General features: G+C 36.5%; 1 protein-coding gene across 1 annotated transcript in view; it reads right to left on the bottom strand.

Moving 5' to 3' along the window:
* Positions 1 to 235: 235 nt before the first annotated feature.
* LOC117211917 overlaps positions 236 to 22,757 on the bottom strand; it is a 30,184-nt gene continuing 7,662 nt past the window's right edge. Inside the window, exons 2-4 of the mRNA XM_033456249.1 lie at positions 6,121 to 6,206; positions 1,657 to 1,910; positions 236 to 335 (exon numbers count right to left, since the gene is read on the bottom strand). Coding sequence (XP_033312140.1) covers positions 308 to 335; positions 1,657 to 1,910; positions 6,121 to 6,147 — 309 coding nt within the window. The 5' untranslated portion in view covers positions 6,148 to 6,206 and the 3' untranslated portion in view covers positions 236 to 307. The remainder of the gene's footprint in view (positions 336 to 1,656; positions 1,911 to 6,120; positions 6,207 to 22,757) is intronic.

Below are 22,757 nucleotides of genomic sequence, written 5' to 3'. Positions count from 1 at the left end.
TTCTCGTCCCGGGGAACGGATGCACTCTCGAAAAATGCGGCTTGCGTCTGCGCACAGGCTGCCTTCTGTTCGATGCAGGCGTCGAGTGGCGACTGTCGTTTCTTCCGACAGTCGGCTGCTCCTGGCCTGTCCCTTCCCCCGCCCTGGCGGCATCGAGAGAGCCGACTACAACCGCGGATTTATGCTATTACCGCACCGCTGCCACCCCCTATGCTCCACTGCGCCGAGGTCTATGGCTACCCCTTCCCGGTGGCCTCTTCTTTTCAATCGTAGGCATCGTCACACTGTGCTTCCTTCCTTCGTCCTCCTATCGCTTCCACAATGACTCGACCGTCCTGAAAAACGAGAGAAATGATTTTTCATGTATATACCCGGCAATTTTCGATGGGATATGCCGCCCTCCTTTGTTAAAATACATACTATTTAGTATTTTTTCGTTTCGCTTTAATTAATTTTTTAATTAATTCGTCGATAGTTTATACGTCAATCAATTGGAAATTTATGTTAGGAAAGTGATGTTTCGGAGTAGACAAAATGTTCAGTGTCCTGACGCCAAAACCGGTTCAGATGTGATTTTGGGGGCACCGGTCAGAGATTTCGTGTAAGAAGACATCGGTTAAAAATAGGTTAAAAGGCGATACAATGCGTTGGAAGATCTTATGCAAAATACTAATAGATGCAATCATTCGTAATTTAGGATTGTATAATTTCCATATGTAAATGTACATCATTAAATAATCGATAACGATTAATATGTATAAATATATAGCTAACGTAATTGTTTTAAAACAATAATTCTTTTTACTCTTTTTGTAGATTTTCTACAAGCAAAATATTCTAAATTATTTTAAATATTATTATATCTGCAATATACTATACTCTAACATACGTGTAGATTCGCTAAGATATAACTAACTTTTGTTAAAATAACTCTGTTTCTTAAACTATGACTTTCTAAAATTGTATAATTGCGAAATCCCATAAAATCACCGAAATGGCAGCTCATAAATGGTCATCTGCAAATAGTTAACTATACCTTAATAACATCAGTTTCTTAATCCTCCAATTCTGCTGCCTTAATTGCACCCTAAAATCCGCTCGTAACACAATATATACTACGGTTTAAAGGTATATGTATTTTCTCTAACGTTACTTCAAACTAGCAAGATATGGATTGTAAAGTTTCTTAACTGTAATTATAATCATAAATTTGTCAATTTCATTTACATATTTCAATAACATCCGTCTTACTGAAAACCATTTAAAATGCTAGAATATTCAGGTAACACGCAGGTATAATGCAGGTATTATGCAAATAGTATACAAAGACACTACAGTAATCCCGCAACGTTTAAATCCGAGTTATTAAGTCGGATAAGTTTCCTAACCCATAACGGTTATCGTACTTATGAATTTTCTCTAAACATCCCAACGGTCAAGACAATATCCCGTTTGCATTCGACGCTCACCTTTGACGCTCACAAAAGATATATTTTAACAAATACGAAGATGGTACCCCATTGGGGGTAGCCACCCACATGATAATCAAACAGATAAAAAATTCTACCAAATGTCCAAATTGGACAAATTGTGAATGTGAAATTTTAAATAAATAAAAAAAAAAAGTAGCCTGCTTAAAAAATCGCGAGATCCAACCTATTCCCTTCCTCTTCATTCGTTGGCTCTTCATCATCGGTGGTGGAATCATCCCTCGTGTCTCGACAAATTTGTTCGCCAGGACACGATCCGGACATTTGGCGGACTTCGTTAAAGTATATATCCAGTTGGTTCGATGGCTGCAGGTCCGGGCTGCCCCTCGGTGCACCCACACAGATCGGCTTGTCCGTGCGAAAACCGGCACGGCAGCGCGTGTGCACGCACGTGCGTGCCATGCCACGCGATTTCAGCCCCTGCGGAATAAATCAAGTGAAGAAAACCTGCCGGAAGGTATTAACGTTGGGGTCGGCTCACCCCGCGTGTTGTGTCCCTTCTCGCATCCCGGAGAGGGTTAAGCTGTACCCCGCTGCCCTTATCGCGCGTCCCTGAAACGCCGTGTACTCCCAAGGGATCTTCTCGTCTGGATTTACTCGACTGACGAGCGCGATCCTGCTCGCTGAGCGACTAAAGTGGGCTAGAGGGATAGGGGGGGTTATGCAAGCCTGGTACGACGAAGAGAAACAATGTGCGAATACTAGAAAGGGGAACAGAGAGAGTAGGACAGAGAATGGGCGATGGAAGCGGAGGGTGAGCGATGTTAGAGAGAGGACAAGAGCGAGGGAATCCCTTATCAGAGGTCGCGCATGACGAGACAAGCTAATTGTGTTATCAGTGCAGAACGGACGCTGCCTCCATCCTCCTCGCCTCGTCCTGACCATCATCGGTCGCCCTTTCCGATCTGCTACAAGCACCAGTGTTTATTTTGTAAACTGTGCTAACACGAGCCCCGACCGACCCATCGTCTCTTTCGTTCGTGTGCTGAAAATTGCAACGGCGTGTAACGCGACAGATCGAACGACCCGCGGCTCTTGTCCACGCTTTTTCGGCAATACATGCATGTATATTTGTCCGGGACTCCCCCACTTTAACCGATGGCTCCGTTGCTTCCGCTTCCGCGTGTAAAGCGTGCCGTGCGTGTAATTAACGGTGGACATCTTGTTCAATCCCCTGGGACCAAGATGACACTCTGGCGTGGTGTTTTACTAGAACGGCACGCGTGTTTCTTGCAATTATTCCATCATGCTCGGTGCTTTGTAAATATTTCGTAAAATGCAAAGCTACGGTGATTCGCGAAATATTTGGATAGTTACCATAGAAAATTCTCGTGGATATTACGCGAGTGTTAAATAGAACATTTTGAGATTTTATTTCCGCTATAATGAAACACGATTGTCATGATTGTATCAGTAGAATTTGAAACCGATCTAGTTGCTAATAATTTCCGCTGCTATTGTACACTGTGCGAATTTATAATAACCAATGATATATAATTTATCAGCCCTTGGAAAGTTAATTTTCAACAAATTCTTCGCGCAAGTTGGAACATGGCTTCGGGCAACTCTGTTTATTCTATAACGCAAACTTCGACTGAGAAACCTGCAATAACGGGGTGAAATTTCGTCGAAATGAAAGAGCCAGGGCAAACTCGAACGCGTTCGAAACGTTACTCGGCAACTTCTTTTATACACGCGCTATTATAATCGCGCATATAAAGCGCGCGGTTTGTTTCTTAAAAGAATCGCGCCGCGTAATGTCGACTATTACCGTAATCACTGTTATAAAAGTTTACCGGGCCGGTCAACTTCCTACGATATTTCTGCTACATTATATCCCGATTACAGCAATTTAACGATACCTCGGCGCGGTATCTGTCAGCGTGATGTTTTTCGACATCGAAGAAGAAGCGTTGCACGGGTGGAATCGAAGGGAATCGAGCCGCTCGGAGGAAAAAGGAACCGAATTATCTTCCTGGTGTGTACGTACGCGTACCACGAGGTCTCGTGGTCGTCGCCATCGGCATCGCCGCAACGCAGACGGCTCCATTTATTATTCTATTAAATTCGTAGTTTCCCATCGGGGGCCCACCCCTGCCCGGAGCCATCTCTCACTCATGACTTAATGCGATATTCATACCGCGAGAGGAAAGGGAACCAACTTGGGGTCCGGTCCATATGCTGGCTTGTAATTAAGTCGGATACCCGTTAGATCTTCCGATTTTTTCCCTCTTTTTTTCGGTTACGTGTCCTCGATGATAAAGTGGCACGATATTATCTTCTCTGTTCGTAATGTGTGAATTTCGTGGATTTGGAAATCGTGCGATAAGAATTGTAACGTTTGATGTAAATTGGGATTTTACGTATCTTTCCTATCATTTTATCGAGTACACGTTCGACAATGAGTAAAGAAATTTGAATTAATCCCTTTTATTCGCCGACATTTTTAGTAAGATTAAGATAACGCTCGCGATTGTTTTAATTAGTGGTGATTTAAATTGAGGGAAAAATTTAGAAACCAATTAATTCGTTTCGAGCAAGTTTTCGTTAACTAAAATATCGAAATTGATCGAGTTGCTTAAAACTGCTTCGCTGCTACTATGTATGTAACCTTCGTATCTTTTTGCATCAGAAATGTGTGTGTATCCTTATTTCGAATAATAGTCTTTGTTCCAATACGTTATTCCTTGCTTCGTGTCCTGTCTACGTTACTTTTTTTAAACACACAGCGATTACGATGCAAAAATTATTATCATCGCTATTTAAATGTCCGAATCGGTGCAACATGTGTTAAGCCACACGATAAATAAACACATTCGAGTGGCTTAGATTAAACATGTAAATTGAATGATCAAACCGATGAAAGGATGGAGATTATTCAAGTAATAACATTTACCAAAATCATTACTACTATGTGTAATTACAGTGCTTGGGATGTTGGCTGATACAGTACCATTTAGATAATCGATTGTGCAATGGATGCTGATTTACAATGCATAATCATAGTATGCCTAGACGTGTCTCGAAAATTTATGTTTATTACTATATCACTTCGTATCGATGTATTTTACGTTGGTATACCTCGATACTGAGAATATGTACGTATCATATGTCGAGAACTACCAACGAGGCTCGAAACTTGGATTCTTCATCTCGAGTCACAAGATTTAAGAACGGAAAACGGATAATTCATGAATTATTTTATAGGAATATAAATAAGAAATACTAAATAGGAAACACAGAGTATCCGACGCTCGTTTGTCATATTTTTTTCACTTCTTAACAAATTAATCGGCTTTTAAATACCTGGACCGATCTATGTTACCAATATAATTAAAACAATTTTAGAATTATACGACTATCGTATAAATACTATCAAAAATATCGACGAACAAAGAAACGTTTTTAATTAAGACCGAATCGAACGACGAACGATGTTAAACGCTTTTTCACGATTGTTTAACGACGTCTTTGGCTATATATAGTATCGAGAAACGGGTAATAACGAGGAGCGACCGAACATCGCGTCGTGCAATCGTGTAAAAGCAGCACACGTGTAATATTAATTTCCACGGGCTACGAAACGATTCTCATCAACGCAGCTGTCCCGCGAAGGAGCAAGCCGGCATATAGGTCTGTAGAGTAACACCTAAATTAATAATTGCCAGTTCCCCACAGTAATTATGTGTGCACGCTCTAGTCGAACAAGTAGGCGGGGACGTGCAGGTAATTGCACGCGCGTGTATACGTTCTCTCTGGAGCAGGAACAGCTTTATACGCGCGATAATTGGAGCCTGCTTACCATAAGGTTCTCATAGGTCAGTGTTTATTCTCTATCCTTTTGCTAACACACCACTCAATTCGATTTATTTTCGGTGAGAACTATCGCGATACTTTAGTTTATTGTTTCAGTTTCTTCGAAGCAAAGCTAACTGATTTCGCTTTTCATTAATTCCTTCGTTATGATTAATATTCAGTTTACAAAAGACAGATACTTTCTTCCGTAAGTTCCGTAAGTCCGTAAGTTCGCAAGAAGATGACACAAATAATGATAAATTCTAAGATGAATTTAAAAAAATCGTGTTCGTAATATCGCTGCTTTTTCTATACTTTCAATTTACAGAGTCGATCAACGGTGGCTTCCAAGTGGTTTGTTCTATTGCGTAAAGTACAGTAGAACTCCGTCTACGCGAACTTAGTTCGTCAGAACGAAATTTTAGTTACTTAAGTCTGATTAAACGGTCCCCGTCGACGAACGACGTGTAAAGAATTTTCTAAAATTGCACGATTCACCGTAACGCATCGTCATCCAATCGCGTCCCTTCTTGAACTCCGTTGGAACAGTTTCGGGGCTTAAAAGAACTCGTCAGCCGATACCGGCATAAGGCACGTTTCCCATAATAAATCCAACTGGTAGGTACACGAGTATGTAGCAATGCAAAGGGGACTTAAGTGCGAGAGAGACGGAGGGAGGGACGGTGGACAGCCGCGAGTAGCCTCTCTGATGTAACAGGTTCGGTGCATTAGTTTGCCTAAAAGGTTTGCGCCATCAGTCTCTAAATGTCCCTCTGTCGTTCCTCCATCCGACCCTCTCTGTCTAGCGGTATGCGTCGTTTATAATCTCACTTACCCTCTGTCTCCGTTTCGTCGACGCCATCCTCCGGGGAGAAGGAGGGCAAACACCAGGGCCTGCAGCAAGCGCGAGGACGGCCGCCGCTGTAAATTAAGTGCGCTGCATTAGCGGAATCCAGATGAGTTAGCGCACCGCGTTAATTCGCGCTAATGAACAGGTTATGAAAGTTTAATTGTCGGTTAGCCGGCCGGAAGATCGATGGGGGTGAGAAGGGTGAGGAAGCCGGACCAGGATTTACGGAAGTTTACAGAAATTCGAGGACTATGTCTGCTCGAGGTCGGAGTTTCCTCTCCGGCGATGTACGCGTGTAGTTACAGTGCACGAGCTTGGTACGGTGCTCTCGATCCACGGAACGAGATGTTGAATTTTTAATTGCGCCAACGAGAACCGCCGTTTATATTCATCGTCGTGTGTGTATACTACACGTACCTCGTGTGTTCTCGATCCTTTCGTTGCTTACCTCGGTTGCAATTTTAACTTATGGATTTCGATATCACGGTGTACAGACCGAATAATAAACGCGTGTCCATATTTCAAGGGATGAATCTACGGGTTAAAGTAAGTAGAAAACGTCGTAAAGAACGCGCCCTACGTAATCTCGGTTCTTCGTCTTGGTTTTATACGTATAGGCCCATTCATATTAGTTTTATATGTATAACGAAGAGAACTTTCGAATAATTAGTCGTAGCCAGGCATCTTTGACATTAAAATTTCTGCATAAAAATTCTGCCGTTCCTTTTACTTCTGATTACGTAAGAGTACGTTTGCTCGAGCGAAAGTACGATTTGGAAAATGCGTTTTATGCCCCACCCAAGACCTTGTATCGAAAAACGAACGATTCAAGTGTAAAAAAGGTACGTGTCTATCCGTTAGGAAGGTTGTGCAACGTGCTTTCTATGGACCTCGCTATTCTCGCTATTTCATATTATCGATCGACTTGCAGCAGTCGACATACACGACTAGTTATTTCGTGATTAGCGATCGCGATTTGCGGCCGAAGCAATCGTTCAGAACACGCTCGTGTACCTTGTACCATTCTTCGCTTTATCGTCGCATTTTTCCCTTCGTCGTGTATATAAACTGTGCGTTTTAATGCGCGTGCAGAAACCGCGGGGAAATATTGAGAGGTATACGCGTCGAGAACGTTTTTATGCTCGTATAGTACGTTTCCCCAGGAGGCAGTTAATGCGACTATTCGGAATTTCAGACTTCAGAAATTCTATATACGCTAACTCGTTGTCGATTCAGGAGCAATTATAATAACTTTTACATAATAACTTTTATCAACGAATGAGTTATACGTTTCATACGAATACCTTTAGTTACTGTTCGTTCGTAGACCGCGATTTGCGAATCGGTCGAAAACATTTTTTAAAACATTTTCATTCGTCAATTATCTGTACCACGGCATATCTTTCTTCTTCGGTAAAAACAATAAGAAGACCAGGCCTGGTGCACTCTGATTATTCGTGACGAGGCGACTGTAACTCATATTCTCCAGCTTACTTCACAATTTGCATCTCTCACTGTCAAAGCGAGGCAACGAGATTTCCAAGCGAAACGAGCAGACCTGCTCAATCTTGTCTTACCACTACGAATCCTAGACAGTGGCGGCTCTGTGCGTTCTCGACGTTTCTGCTTGGTTTCACTTCTCAGGATTTCCTGTTTCCTGCAACGTGGATGACCCTACGAGCCGCGGTTTGCAGCTGTACCTATGCCATGCTCGCGAAGCGGATCGCGTAATACGAGGGGAAAGACAGAAAATGAGCGGGCGACGTAGAACCGCTACGAGGAAAGCGGGAATTCAGAAAAATCCCAGAAATAAAAGAGTCCAGCGTTTTTCCTCGTTAGTCGATCGTTCGTTGCGTGGGTCGCAACTTTTTGTTCCATGGTTACCGTTAATTAGATTGAAAATGGTCTTTCCAATGGTAAAAGAAGTTTCATGGTTATCTTTGTCGTAATACTGTTACCTTTTTCGTTTCGCGGCGGTAATAGTATTTCTCTTCTTTTCTTTTCTTTCCAACATTAACCGTGAATCTTCTGCGCGCGGAATCGAATTTCTTCTTTAGAAACTTCTTAGTTGGCGAATCAGTGAAATATGAAATTCTACTTGTTGAATGGTTCAACGACTCTGCGGTATTTTAATTTATTTTTTATCTTTTTTCTTTTCTCAAACTTAGATAAAAGAGACCCGTACGAAAACATTTTTACTTTACAGAAACGACAGAACGATTTAATTACGAATTCGAAGTAGCTTTCGATAGTTATAAAAAAATAGTTGGTGCAATTTATTCGATCATCCATTTCGTTCTAAACGTAGACACGATCCCCTGGAAAATTCCACCGTTCAAATATTTGTCTACAGAATACGAAAAAATATAAATATTTGTACCGTCACACTGAAAACTCTACGAATATTTCGCTAGTCATTAAAATCCTTGTTCCTAACGAGCGTTTAGTGTTTTACACGTCGAAGAAAGTTGTACATATAGCTGAATATAGCCGAATGGGCTAATTAAAACAAACAGCTCGGAGGAAAATTAGGTTTAACGAGGTCTATCAGTGCGTTTCGAGGGAGCCATGGAAAAGGACCGATGAAAGGAAATAGCAGAATGTGCCGAGAAGAAACTACAAGATGGCACTTTTCTCTGATCATAAAGGTCTCATTGAACGCGAGCCTCCTTTGAACTATGCTCACAGCTGTCGACTCGTGGCGGTAATTAACAGATTAGTTAATTGATTGCTTGCCTCTCCGATGCTGCGTGGAACTTTTTTCACGCTCACGATTGTTAAGGGTATCGTGAATGAGCTCGTGACGACATCTATTCCAGGAATCTTGCGATTCCTCTAATTGTGCCAATCATTCGGTTTCTGTCTCCATATGTATTCATTTGATAATATCACTTTAGTAATGGTGTATTCCATTATGTTTTGAAAAATGACAGTGTGGAGATTGGTAATTATTAACGTTTGCAAGATTAATTGGCTATTTGATAAATATAATTCTATAATATAGAATCGAACAATTTCGTGTTTACAAGCACAGTTTATAGATTTATTTTCATTAATTTCAATTAACAGAATATGTTTTAATTAAGGAAATCTCAACTTTTCACTTGTATAAATACTTCGTTACGTTTAAAGGATTACAATTATTCCACTCAAGCGTTTTGCAACAAATAACAAAATTTAGCATTGTATACGAATTATTAGAAAAAAAAAAAATAATTTCACTTTCATTTGCATACGTAAAACACACATGCAAAAATACGCTACAATACTACGTTATAAAAAATCGAAAAGAAAATTTTTGGAATTTCCGTTTTTCCACGGGACCTCGTCCGATTAACGAAACCAAAGAAACTTATTATCTCTTATTATAAAAAAAGACTTACTCAACGACGTGTGAATCACTACGTGATTCTCTGTACGTCTTCTCTCTACGACTTTCGATCATTCTATCCCGGAACCGATCAGTCTCGCTCTTATCCTTATGCTCGTCCCACTTTTCCACACGATTGCTTAATCCAGCAGGTTGAAGTTAATCCGACTCGTTAAATCCCCGCGTATACCGTTCCGTGTTTCGATCATTAATGACGTTCCCTCTACCTCTTCGATGATTACGTGCTGCTACATCTCTGCCAAGGAACAAGCTCGGTCGAAAATGAAAGCCGCTCAGATACAAACGGGAATCGACTGGAAAATTTTCGATGATAACCGGCGTCGAGATAATTCGAACGTCTTCGTATTACGGGAACGAGCCTCGTGTTAAATTACAACTCTATCGATGTTGCACTCATTGCGTTAAATACCTGTTTACCAGCTTGTAACAGGATAATTCTTGTAACAACGATAATAGCGTTTCCAGTAAAATTGGTAGTAGAATCGGAGATACGTGAGTAATAAATTTCCAGCTGAATTGGACAGACTATTTTTAGAACGATTAATTTCGTGATAACGTGAGATGTTTTCTTCCGTAGGATTTAAATTTAAATCTAGTATTTCCATATTAAGTTGTTTGTAATGTAATTGGATAACTCAATTGGTAAGACACGATCGATTTATTTCTTAGTCGTTTAAGATGATCTTGGAAATTAAGTTTTAAATAATAGAAATAAACATTTTGATATTATTTTATGCTCGACATAGTTTCAAGTGAATTTTGTCCTAACTGTGAAATAGGCAAAAACAAACATTTCGACAATTTTAAAATATCCTGCATTGCTTATATCCAGAATTCATATTTTGATACAAAAATGATATCTATCTCCATTTTCGTGTATAATATACATTATGATTTAACGTATCAATGCTTCCATATCATCCCATTATCATAAATATTCCAAGTTAAAGAACTGTCTATGAAACAGTATACTCTCAAAGTACGGAATGGTCGAACGATATTATATTTACGAAGGAACGATGATAAATTTAAACGAAGATATACTAATCTTGATTTTAGATGCTCGTAAATGGGCAATTAAACGTACGGGAGTTTCCAAATTGTCAATAAAACGTAGGAAAGCGACATAGTTATAAGCAAACAAACGTTCATTAATCTACGAGAGGTTAATTAATCTCCAAGGATACGAAGTAATCGACGAAAAATAAAATACAAGTAATTTATTACCGATAATGTAGGTAATAAATACATCAGCCATTTATTAGCCATTTCATGTATATCCGCTTTCGTTCATTTCAAACCGTAAATGCCTATGCTTTTTCAACGTAACAGATAGCTACGATACGTAGTTACTCCATCTAGTAATAAAGATTTTCACAACCCTTATCAGTGCTGATCACCGGACAAACCGTAGGTAGCAATCAACCTGTACCAAAGAAAAGTAATAAAATGAAAGGATTCTACGTAAATGGGCCAGTAACCGAGATGACGATTCGGTAATTTGTGAAACAAGAGGGAGGTGTTTCTAAAAATGTTGCGGTTTGTATCTTTAGAAGCAACGTCGAAACAATGAATTGAAGATGTTTGTAATCGTGGAAAAAGATTACAGATCGTGTGCGTTGGAGAAATCGATAAGAGATCGCGTTCCTTTTTCAATTTTATCTCAAAGGCGTTTCAGATGTCAATTCTTCTATTCTCTTTGTACATACTCAGAAACGAAGTCTCCATATCATAGTATTCTATGATTCACTCTTTTTAACGAATACAATCGTCGTAAGTTCTATGTCGCATTACAACTAAGAATATGATAAAAATGCAATATTTTAATATCGATACCGTTCGTTCTGATTCATAAGATCACAGAACAAGCACTTTAATTTCATCTCGTATCGTTCTATGTTTTATATTTATTTCTTTATTCGTTCAGAGTTTCTGTCTGGTTTTAACTAAGGACATTAATTACGACCATATGGATTATAACGATAAAATGAAACGAAAATACTTTTCACGGACACGAAAATTCTAATTTAATCTGTACGAATGAACGAAGCCGCGCGTAATCTAAGTGAAATTCTGAATCATTTTCATTGCTGTAATCCGAGGATTTGCGTCATCGTACTTAATATGGAGTTCGTCCGATTTTTAATGGAAAAGTAACTGCGAAATTTATATTTCTATGCTACGCAATTACAAAGTAACGAAGACTAAAGTCCGATCGCCGGTGCATTCCAGTTAATTAACAGCGATTCCGCGACTTTGGAGATTTAACCGGAACAGTAGAGAGAAAAAAAGATCGCGACCGATTAAAAATAGACGCGAATTTACGCTTCTGAAAATTATCTGCTACATAGCTCGTACCTTTCATGAACGCTTAGTTTCCTTTTTTAGATGCTGTTGAAAGTTATTAAACATACGTAACGTATTATGACAAGATTATAACGTTTATTTAGGAAGATTACAGTTTCATTCTTTATATCTTTCTTTAGATCTTTTCCTTCGGTGCTTTATTTTTATCTGAAAGAAATATTCCATCGTAATCTGATCAACGATATGTCAGCAAACAGTTGCTAATATTTTCAGACGTAAACATACTCCCATTTATAAAATAATTGAGAGAACGTATGGAGATAAAAAAAATTATTACAGTTTTATATTAATATCCTTATGAGAGCAATATTCTCCTATAAAGTATTTTTGAAAGATGTGTATGTTATCAGGATGAGTCAGACGGACGAATTAAAAATCATACGAAGTTTCGCGAAAATCTTAAATCGTAACGATTCGTGTGAAATACGCATATAGAATTTTACAATTTAAAATTAGATTCTCTATGACACTTATTTAATACCATAGAACATTTATACCTAATGAAAGAATTAATCAACAGTGAACGCGTGTAACTTCCCACAAACTGGCCAACATGATGCAATTCTTTGTGATTATGCAATATAACAGAAAATGGATACGTATTTATTTGAAACCTGTTTGCATCGAATTTCACTATCAAAGTTTCCCCGTTTATGGTCACTTGGAAGAACAAAAAAGAGAAGAAAAAATCAAGGAAAAATAAAGTAAACAAGTTGATGGTAATAAACGAGCGGTTTAAACGGAAGCAGGCAGAAAGGGTTAAATCATCGGTGGCCTCGGTTCCCAGCGAGACGTGGCAGCGTTGAAATAATGTTTCTCGCTTAATCAACGTTTACTGGGTTGCGTTATTCGCTCGTTAAAAACGCGAGGAAAAGCGATAAAGCGTCGTTCACGAGCCGCGGAAGCCTTCAGACGCAATTTCGTCGCGAAGAAGCAATGCCGCGCCCGCCGTACCGACCCGCATGAATATTAAATCCTTTCGCCGACAAAGAGCTCAGTGTTCAATGCGGCCGCTCGTACCCGCTAATAACGCGCTCCCTATACTATAAAGCAATAAATGTCGTAACTGGGTTAACACCACCGTGCCGCGATCTTGGAGAAACCGATCCAGACAGGGTGGTGCCTCCAGGGTGGATATTCCGTATTTTAACCTTTAACCTCTGTGCCTGATTAATTTAATTAAAGCGCAGCTACATACACAGGCTCGCGGAAGTATTCCAACACCGTTTACGAATATATTCTACCTTTTATGAATACATTATACGAAACATTTTGAAATTTCATTAGCACCGTTACGAGACTCGATTATCGCGATTACATCGATAAAGTTTGCAACGAGGAAAATGTATAGATAAACTGCAGAGTACTTACTACAAGTATATGTATATACAGGGTGGTTGGTAACTGGTGGTACAAGCGGAAAGGGGGTGATTCTACGCGAAAAAGATGTCGAAAATATAGAATAAAAATTTTTCGTTTGAGGCTTTGTTTTCGAGAAAATCGACTTTGAACTTTCGCGAACAAGTGCGGTACGTTATAACGGATCTCACTGTAGATCGTTGTCTCGATGCAAAAATAAAAAAAAAATTTTTATTCTATATTTTCGACTTCTTTTTTCGCGTAGAATCACCGCCTTTCCGCTTGTACCACCAGTTACCAACCACACTGTACATGTTTCGCAAAGATCACAAGGCATTTATTTGATATAAACCTCGGTATTTTCGGTCGAACTGTATTGTAACGCTCGTACGCCTGAGATAGCTATTCGAGCTTTATATTTATTTGTTATTAAGCATACGTATGATAGCGTTTCGAATTCTATTTGAGATTATCCTCCTTCTTTTTAATGTTGCAAGAAATATCGGCGATGGCATGCACGTCTCTGCTTTTATGGAAACATTCCTTGGCTATGTCAAGCACGTTTCTTTGTTGATACTTACTTTTCCACCCTTCGATACAGATACGAGGGTGAGATAACTTACTGCGTAAACTTCGTTGATCCTACGATGTCGAAGGGTGCAAACCGCACATGCGAAAGGATGTAAAGGAGTTGTTGACGTTAATACATATAACAGTACAACAGATGGTTACTTCCTAATTCTATTTGCAATTTATATCAGGCAAATATAATACTTCTTCGGGTGTTTTTAGGTTAATATCGAAATTAATTAATAATAAATTAATATCGAGAAGTAATTAAAATAAGAAATAGATCTACATGAAATAATAAAATAATTTTTGTTATTGCTATTTTAATTTTCGCTATTATTTGTAACAACGAAATTACTAATACGTGATTCGATACAAATTTACTCTCGTATCAACCTGTTACACAAAAGATCTCTGTCCCAAGACCCCTAAATTCTTGGAAAGATCCCTTTTCAGAAGTACCAAATTCTCGGTATACCTTTGATCTCGACACACTTAATTTTACAAGGAATTTGGCACGAAGAATTTGTCCTTTTGTTTTTATTCTACTCTTTCTCATTTCTTCCGTTTCCTACCCTCAGGGAACCGCTGCTTCCAACGATTTTTCAGACATTCCTTGACTTTCGTTTCCCCGATGAGTCACGGGGAAAGCGAGATAGAGATGTTAACTTTATCCGCTGATTTATAAGTCTTTTATCGAGTTCTTTATACGGTATAACAATATCTCCAATTTTAATAAAAAATTGAAGTCATGAATTTACTAAAAATTATCTTGTAAACAATTAAAAATCACAATGGATGAAAAATTTTAAGTGAAAATAGGCTTTATGAAAATTGAGTAAAATATAATACGGAATCTCTTCGATGTATGATTAAGCAATTATAATAACTATTTAATTAGGAAATTCAAACGAAGATGACGCATGTTTCGATTGGATTAAAAATATTTAATTAAAATTATTTTAAATACCTTTATCACAATGCTATATTAAAAAATAATTAAATCTTAGGTATTTTAGTTTTAATTGTATTTTTTAAATTGTTTCATACTCGTTAATAAGATCTACGAAGAAAAGAATGTTAAACGCTTCGTCAAAGCTGCAATTTCTTTAAAATTACTGAAATTTCTTTTTACGTCGCTTCATTGTTGTGTCAATCATTTCATAGGATTCTCATGATGCTTCACGGTAATCTTCATAACGCTGCATCTACAATATCGATTTATTTACTCGGAAATGCTAGTAGAATTAAAAAAAAAATAGATTTTTCTCTAGCACAGGACCGTCAAGGTTATTCAGATGACGGAGAAAGGAACTATGGCGCCATTGATGAGCCACAAGTACGGTATATTTACGCGTTCTTACCCTAGCTGTTGATGGAGGTTAATCGTGCTGCAAGGAAAAAAATACGGTTTTTTTCATTATAGCTAAGCGTGTACGATAAATTACAAGGATTGCGTAAAGATTCTTATTTTCTTTGTAATTCGTTGTTACAGCACGATATAAAACAAGCAACGTAGAATGTAGATGTTTGTCAATTTGTACTGCGATTAAGTGAAAAATGTACGTATTTGTAGAACAAGGTATCTAAAATCTTATCACGTTTGTTAATAGTATAATTTTTGAATGAATTTTTATTTGCAGATATACGTATTTGTTAGGGATTTGTGTACTCGTACAAGATATTCAACTCGATCATTTAGCAAACAAAGTAAGTCTTGTTTGCAAAACAAAAAAAGGGAATGCATATTAAAACGATGACAAATCGAACAATAACTCACCAGCCAATACTTGATATTAACGAATTGAGAAGTTACAAGTTCTAGGTTTATGCCAAACAAAATAATCAGCTGATTTGACATTTTTTAAAATTAATAACTAGCTAACTGATAATATCAGTCCAATCGTGCAAAACAATCACGACGATAGAATCTTCTTTAGACGGTGATCCTTTTTGTAAGCAGCAACCCCACGGTCTATTCCACTCTCACCCTATCAGACGCAATAATCAAAAGCAAAATTTCCATTCATCGGAATGGGAAAACCCGAAGTGCGGTATAATACCCTTTAATAGCAATTAAATATATTCTTAATCGTTCCAGGAATCGGGCAAATTTTCGATTCCTCGAAGATTCTTCCTTCTCGATCTCGCTTTGAGGAAGAAAAAGGACTTCGTTCTGGAATTTCTGTCCGCGCAGACATTACGCAAGCTGCACACTCGAATGGACTGTACGCCTATTACCAGGCGGTATGAGGCGTTCGCTTTCATTATGGAAAGTATTTCTGCCTGGAATCAGTTCGTAAAGGGCTATCGTCGTACTTCGTTTTTCGTCGCCGCTCTCGTTCGACCGTTAATCGTCTCGGGTCTTTCGAAATATCGTGCTACAGCTGTGGCTGCATGAAAAATTTCTAAAAGATGATTCAAACCTCTAGGAATCTGTGATCGCTACGGCGATCCATTTAGACAGGCGATGGAAGGAAAAGGATTGCGAAAAATAGAGCGATCGATAGAAAGAGAAATAATTGGGACGCGTGAAGTGTCAGGAGACAAGATGATCTTTAGAAAAAATAATCCTGTTTGTAGTGTTCCAGGGTGATCGGTATTAGTAGCGATAGAATTCATATCGGTACCTTCATTTCTTGTACCTAGCAGGTGGAATACTGAATCTATCGTAAAACGTATTATAATAAAAATAAAATAATAAAAACAATAAAACTATCGTCGTATGTTGTTGAATTTGTCACGAGAAATACTATTTTAGTATAAAGAGAACACAATATAGCAGCCGTTTAAAAAAATCAACTTGACTCTGAGATCTTCCAATGTCTCTAATTAAAACAGACACGCTATGGAATTTGAATGGATTTATTGTCGAAACTATGTGAGATGTGAAGATTGAATATAAGGGAAGATTGAATGGTGTTAGATACCGTTTCTGTGTCACCATTATCCATTCATGAGCATGAATATGTTCGGTTGTAAAGTACAGTTACTCCTTTACTCTGAATGGAATCTGATAGTCTCTCTATACTCATTGATTTAATCTTGCTTTTAATAGGAAAATATTAAAGCAGCTTTGTAAAACGGTGAATAAACTTGTCAGCAGATATTATTTGTTCTTTTCGTAACTAAATGCGACTCACTTATATGAAGAAATAAGAAGAAGCGATTGGTGTGCAGAAACATGATTAAAGGTAAAAATAAAAATAGAATGGCTTGATATATCGATATTTGTTTAAGAAGATAAGAACGTGCCTTTTTTTAGCAATAATACGTAATACGAGGATAACAATAGCGTGTACATAAAACGAATAAACATTTTATTGTACGAATACAGAAGATAAGACTGAATAATCTGGAAATTTATTAGTATTTTCGGATAGAAACGTGACCGAAAAAGAACAAGATAAATATTCAAGAAATTAGTGCAGGACCAAAAACATTTACCTGTAGTTCCAATATGAGATAAATATACTATTGCTATTTTCATTCTACTTTTCTGTCCCCTTTGGAAGAAAATATCCATTCTATCTTTTTAATTTTTATTAAACGATATTTCCCATTGAGAAAATTTTCTTTATTCCAATATTGAAATATTTATTGCTATATTATCTGTAATAGATTGATTTTTTTTTCTATCCAATTATAAAATGAATATAGTATCGAATAACGTAGCATATTAATATGTAGTCAATGAATGTAGCAAGCTATTAATATGTAGGTAGTCAATGAATGTAGCAGGCTATTAATATGTTCGCTAATGCTGTGTTTAAAATTGCTTGACGTCTGAATGCGTAAAGGCCGTGATTACAAAGGGAACGGTCTCCGTCTTATTATCTGTATTTCCAAGCAAAAATATCCGATAAAATCATGAACGAAGCTGACACTGTGGAGAAACTTCGTGAAATGGCAAAAATCGCTAGTATTTATCATAGGAAAAGAACGAAATTAGTACGAAATAGAAATCTTTCTCACGTGGTTCATGCTGGCTTGCATCTTTTCCAATTTGTAAGTTCATTCTGCTAATACAATCTCTTCCTTAATTTTAATCGTCCTAATCTTAAAAAATCATTTATCTCTGAAGACGTGCGATATTATTGCGAAACAATCTAAATATTAGGTTGTACCAAAACTTCCTTGCGTTGTATGAGGAAATAATAGACGCACATTTTTTATTTTATATTATTTTATCGAATTATGTACGATCGTAAGAAATATTGTGCATCTATTATTTCCTTATTAAACGAAGGGAATTTTTGGGAAAACTAATATATTTGTTATAAAATATACATACAGTATATGTATACGGATATTGTTAATTTCATAGGCTATACAACCTATTATTACGCGAAAGCTAGAACCATAGTGTTTTCACCGACACGAGTAGCCCCGTTTTATCTAGTTCGCGAAAGATATTATAATTCGCAAGGCAGCGTGAAAGAGTGTCACAAAAACTCGGCTAGAACGACACGGTTTAAGAATGCAAAAATATTTGCGAAATGCAATCGTCTTTCTCCCAATAACACAAATATTGCCCGATGACTCGAGTCGATCTTCTTCTTCCCTTTTGATTAACTTGACTCGTGCCCGTATTCAATTTCGCTATTCAATCGTATATTATCGTAAGTTGCATATTACTTAAATCTCTGTTTAGAGTTAAGAGTGTCTAGTTACAAGCAGGAAGTGCGAATCGAAGGCACACGCGTGAATACACGCACTCGATCGTAACCGTGTGACCTAATTTCATGGTGTGACTCTTACGTAGCGAAATGTCGCGAGTATGATTCAACGATATCAACGAGGGTTACCGTCGTCTTTTTTTTTTTTTTTTTATTGTTATTGTTACGCAATCGGAAACAAGATCTTGACACGCGTTAACTTGTGTCGTGAAAAAGTTGCGTGTCAGCGCTTGGTTTCATTCTACTTCTTTTCTTTCTCCTCTTTTTCGTGTTGCAATTTTACACGATTCGAAGATAAGATAGAGTTTCGTTGTGTTTTGGTGTTTCGTTACGTTTGTTCTAATTTTTCCTGCGAATGCGATCGAGCCTCGAAAAGACGCGTCATTTGTTAAGGGTCATAGTGTCATAAATACTTCGATCGTGTCTTTAAATATCTTTATAATTATAGGAAATTTGTATAGATTATCGGTCTTGCGTTGATACTGTTCCATCACATCCATCATTATGTAAACAGGCAACGTCGAAAAGAAGACGAGTCCGTGCCCTATTTGCCTGAAGAGACAAATACAATTTTTTTAATCTATCCATTGTGCATGCTTGCGAGCCTAACATTCGCAGTTATATGGATTTTCACAGATATTTTCAGGAGAAATCCAAAAATCGTTAGTAATGTTAAATTCTGATGTATCATCTGTAGCGTTGTTTAATCCAGCGTTATATTTACACAATAAACAAAGTGTGGATAATCTCTATTTATCGTTGATAAAGGATAATAATAATAATGATAAATAATAATAATACAAATGTAGGTTCTCATTGGATGCTTTGTAGCAGCTTCTTTAATGTTTATAATCGGAATAGTCGAAATGAAACATGCAGATTGGTATCTCGATTTAACTAAAATCAACGACGACGAACTGTTGGTACACCCAATTTTTATTCACAACTTCATCATGTGCTTGATATCGATTTTCTGTATGAGCATCTACCTTATACAAGGTTGGATTTTGTTAGATTATTATCATTGGGTACGTTCGAATTTTCATGGAATTTAGTTTAATTTTTTAATTAGAACAGTTCGTAATTTAAATCATAATTAAAAACAGTTACGACGTACTAATTTTCATAATGTGTAACATTTGGTAAGTTTCTTTGGTTCTTCGATAACTATTTTTAACTATCTTCAGATAAGAAAACAAAGTGGAGTTAGTGATTTTCAGTATACTGACTCTGAAACGGGCACCGAAGCGATACAAGGTCTTAGTAGACAAGATGAAATACATGAAACAATGTACCATGAAGCACCTGGCAGGCTGGTTCCGATTGCCACGTTAGATACACTTCCTTCTTTAAAAGAATCGAAGACATTGGTAAACAACAGAATATTCCAAAAAAATTTTTCGTTATTATGTTTTATCGTACCACGAAATAATAGAACGAAGATCAAATGTAAATTATTATTTTTACTTCTAATTTTCCTATCATTAATGTTTTACCAAATGTAATGTCTAAGAATTATTTCATTTTTATTTTATCTGTTTTATATGATCTTTGCCTGAATCAAAGACAACGATATATATCTTATCTGCGATTTAATTCTTCCGCCATCTATGAAACCAACTTTCGGCATATGGTCGATCACTTTCTTACTGTCGATAACATCGCTTTATTAGAGACCACTGACTTTGTACACAATCCGATCTATATTCGAAATACAATTTTAAACCAATTTCTGTTTTTAATCGATTTGTGATTGGGGTTGCTATAAAATAACGAATATCTACTATTTATTTCTTACATATTACCTATTTTTTGATTTTAATAAAGATGAGAAATTATAGAAATTGTAATACAAACAATTTATTATGATTTGTAGAGTATAGATGAAGAGGACGTTATTTTTTATTGCTGCTTCGTCGATTGGTATAATTACCTCAAACAGAGAAGACAAATGGATCAACCACTGCATGAATTTCAAGTAATTCACGTCATGTAATCTTTCGTCTTAAATTATATTACAACTATATAGGATACAATGTATCCGATGTTTCTGAAACGTAAAGTAGATTTATGCAAATTTAAAGAAAATTTTAAGAAATTTAAAATCTGGTAACTTTTTCATCGATAACTATGAAGATTACCACGTTATATCAGAGAGGGCGCAGAATGCTAGTAATTTGTTTAGTGATACAGACAAGATACAGTATGAAGCTACAAACAAGGCACAAAATAAATTTCCCATCTTATTACATGACTACATAAATATGTATTTAGTACCGCATGAATGAAAATATTAATCCTAAGGACAATCGAAGGTTTATCCACCATTTAGAAAGATCTTAGAAATTACATTCAATTATACTTTATATTCATATTCTTGTATATCGATGAAAGTCTTGAAAATTCAATTAAATTTGTATCGTAAAACAGTAACAATCTATTCTGTAAAGGTGAATGTCTTCTCTTTAATTTTACATTTAAAATAAAAGATAACTTCTCATATAATTTTATACGCATTCGCATTTTAAAACTTTCCAGAATGGAATAAATATTCTGTTTGAATAAACTTAAACTTAAACTAAGAACTTAAATTCTTTTCAAGTACGAAAGATAATTCCATCATTTAATAACCATAGAATAAGAAAAATGAATCATGTCTAAGAGACATATGTAGCTTTAATATTAACGTTTGCTTCTATGACGTGTATAATTTAAAGGACTCAGTCTTCATTGCGCACAGCTCAGAAGAAACATTATTTTTAAAATATACGTAACATCATTCATCATCATTCAGTCATGTGAAAACTGTCACATATATCGTGCAAACACAAGTTAGTTTAAAATTTCTCACCCATTATCACAGAAATAAAATCCGAGATGAAATAGGAAAATTTATCACGTTCGAACCCATTTCATATATTATATACATATATCGAATTATACTAAGAATATCATTTCTTAGAAGAAATAACATTTTATAGCTCGATTCAGAAGTATTTACTTTTATCGAACTATATTAGATATTTCCACTAAATTTTTATAAATTAAAGTAGATAAAAAAAACTAAATTAGATATTTCACACTACATTTTACGTTAAAGTTACTACGATGCAATTTCTCATGAACTAAAATTTCAACATAACCAAAAAATTGTATTCTCGTAATCGGAATAAGCAAAGGAAAATAATAAGGATAAAATTGCATTTTGTTACGATGTGTTTAGTAAAAGAACGAAGTCAAGGTAACGGAAGAACGGATAGAAAAGGATCAGCGTAAAAGATTCTGATAATAGAAAAAGAAAATACGAAAACAAGAAATGGTCGACGATCCACGCATTTTGACTCGAATTCCCGTATGGTAGTGACGTTGTTTCTTTTGCTCTTGGATGATATATATTAAAGAACGTGACGTAGCTCGTGCGCTCTCATAATTTGCCATTGTAAATTCCTCCAATGCGAATTTTACGATGCTTCGCGTGTGAGAGCGATACTGTATGACGCTGTAGGCGTAATCGGCGACATGATGTCATTCAGGAGTGACGTAAGAGTAACGAAAGGCATGGTTTGAACATTTAAGGAAGGTCTACTACATATATACGATACAAATCGATGCGATAACTTATAATGATTTTGGATCTTATAATGATTTTGGAATTTCTTTATCATTTTCTTGGAGAAAATTTATGAAAAAATTCGTAGAAATTATAATTATGAAAAACTTAGGCTCGGACATGAACGACAGTTTGTCCAAATATCTATATTTTATTCTATTGTGCTTTGAAGTTTGAAGGAATAATTCAAAGATTAAAATTGTTTCTTACATTTGTGCTTAATTTCGAGACCAAATGGAAAGATTGACTGTAATTATCGTTTGATTAAAATTTGCTTTTATTTGAGTAATAATTCCTCTAAACAGATAAAAATGTATCATCATGGCTAATAAAATTAATAATGATATGAATCACGCGTGGTAATTGATAATAACATTGCTGACGTATATATTAGCGAAAAATGAATCAGACGCTTGAAATAGCGATAACAACTAACAGTGTTTAGAAACAGAAATAAAATGTATGTTACTAATAGATAAATAGTAAAAAATACAACATCGTAATTCAGTACATAGTATTAATTTAATATCCAAAGTAAGGCGTACCAAATGGCCATCAAGATGTACCTAACAAGGTTAAATAAAGCTCGATATACATACATATGTATATTCTCTTTCATGAAAACCAACGCCTGACCGTTGACTTG

This window comes from Bombus bifarius, unplaced genomic scaffold, assembly GCF_011952205.1.
Source record: "Bombus bifarius isolate JDL3187 unplaced genomic scaffold, Bbif_JDL3187 scf7180000007970, whole genome shotgun sequence".
In the NCBI taxonomy this organism is placed as follows: Eukaryota; Metazoa; Arthropoda; class Insecta; order Hymenoptera; family Apidae; genus Bombus; species Bombus bifarius.
This window is presented reverse-complemented; position numbering and strand designations above follow the sequence as displayed.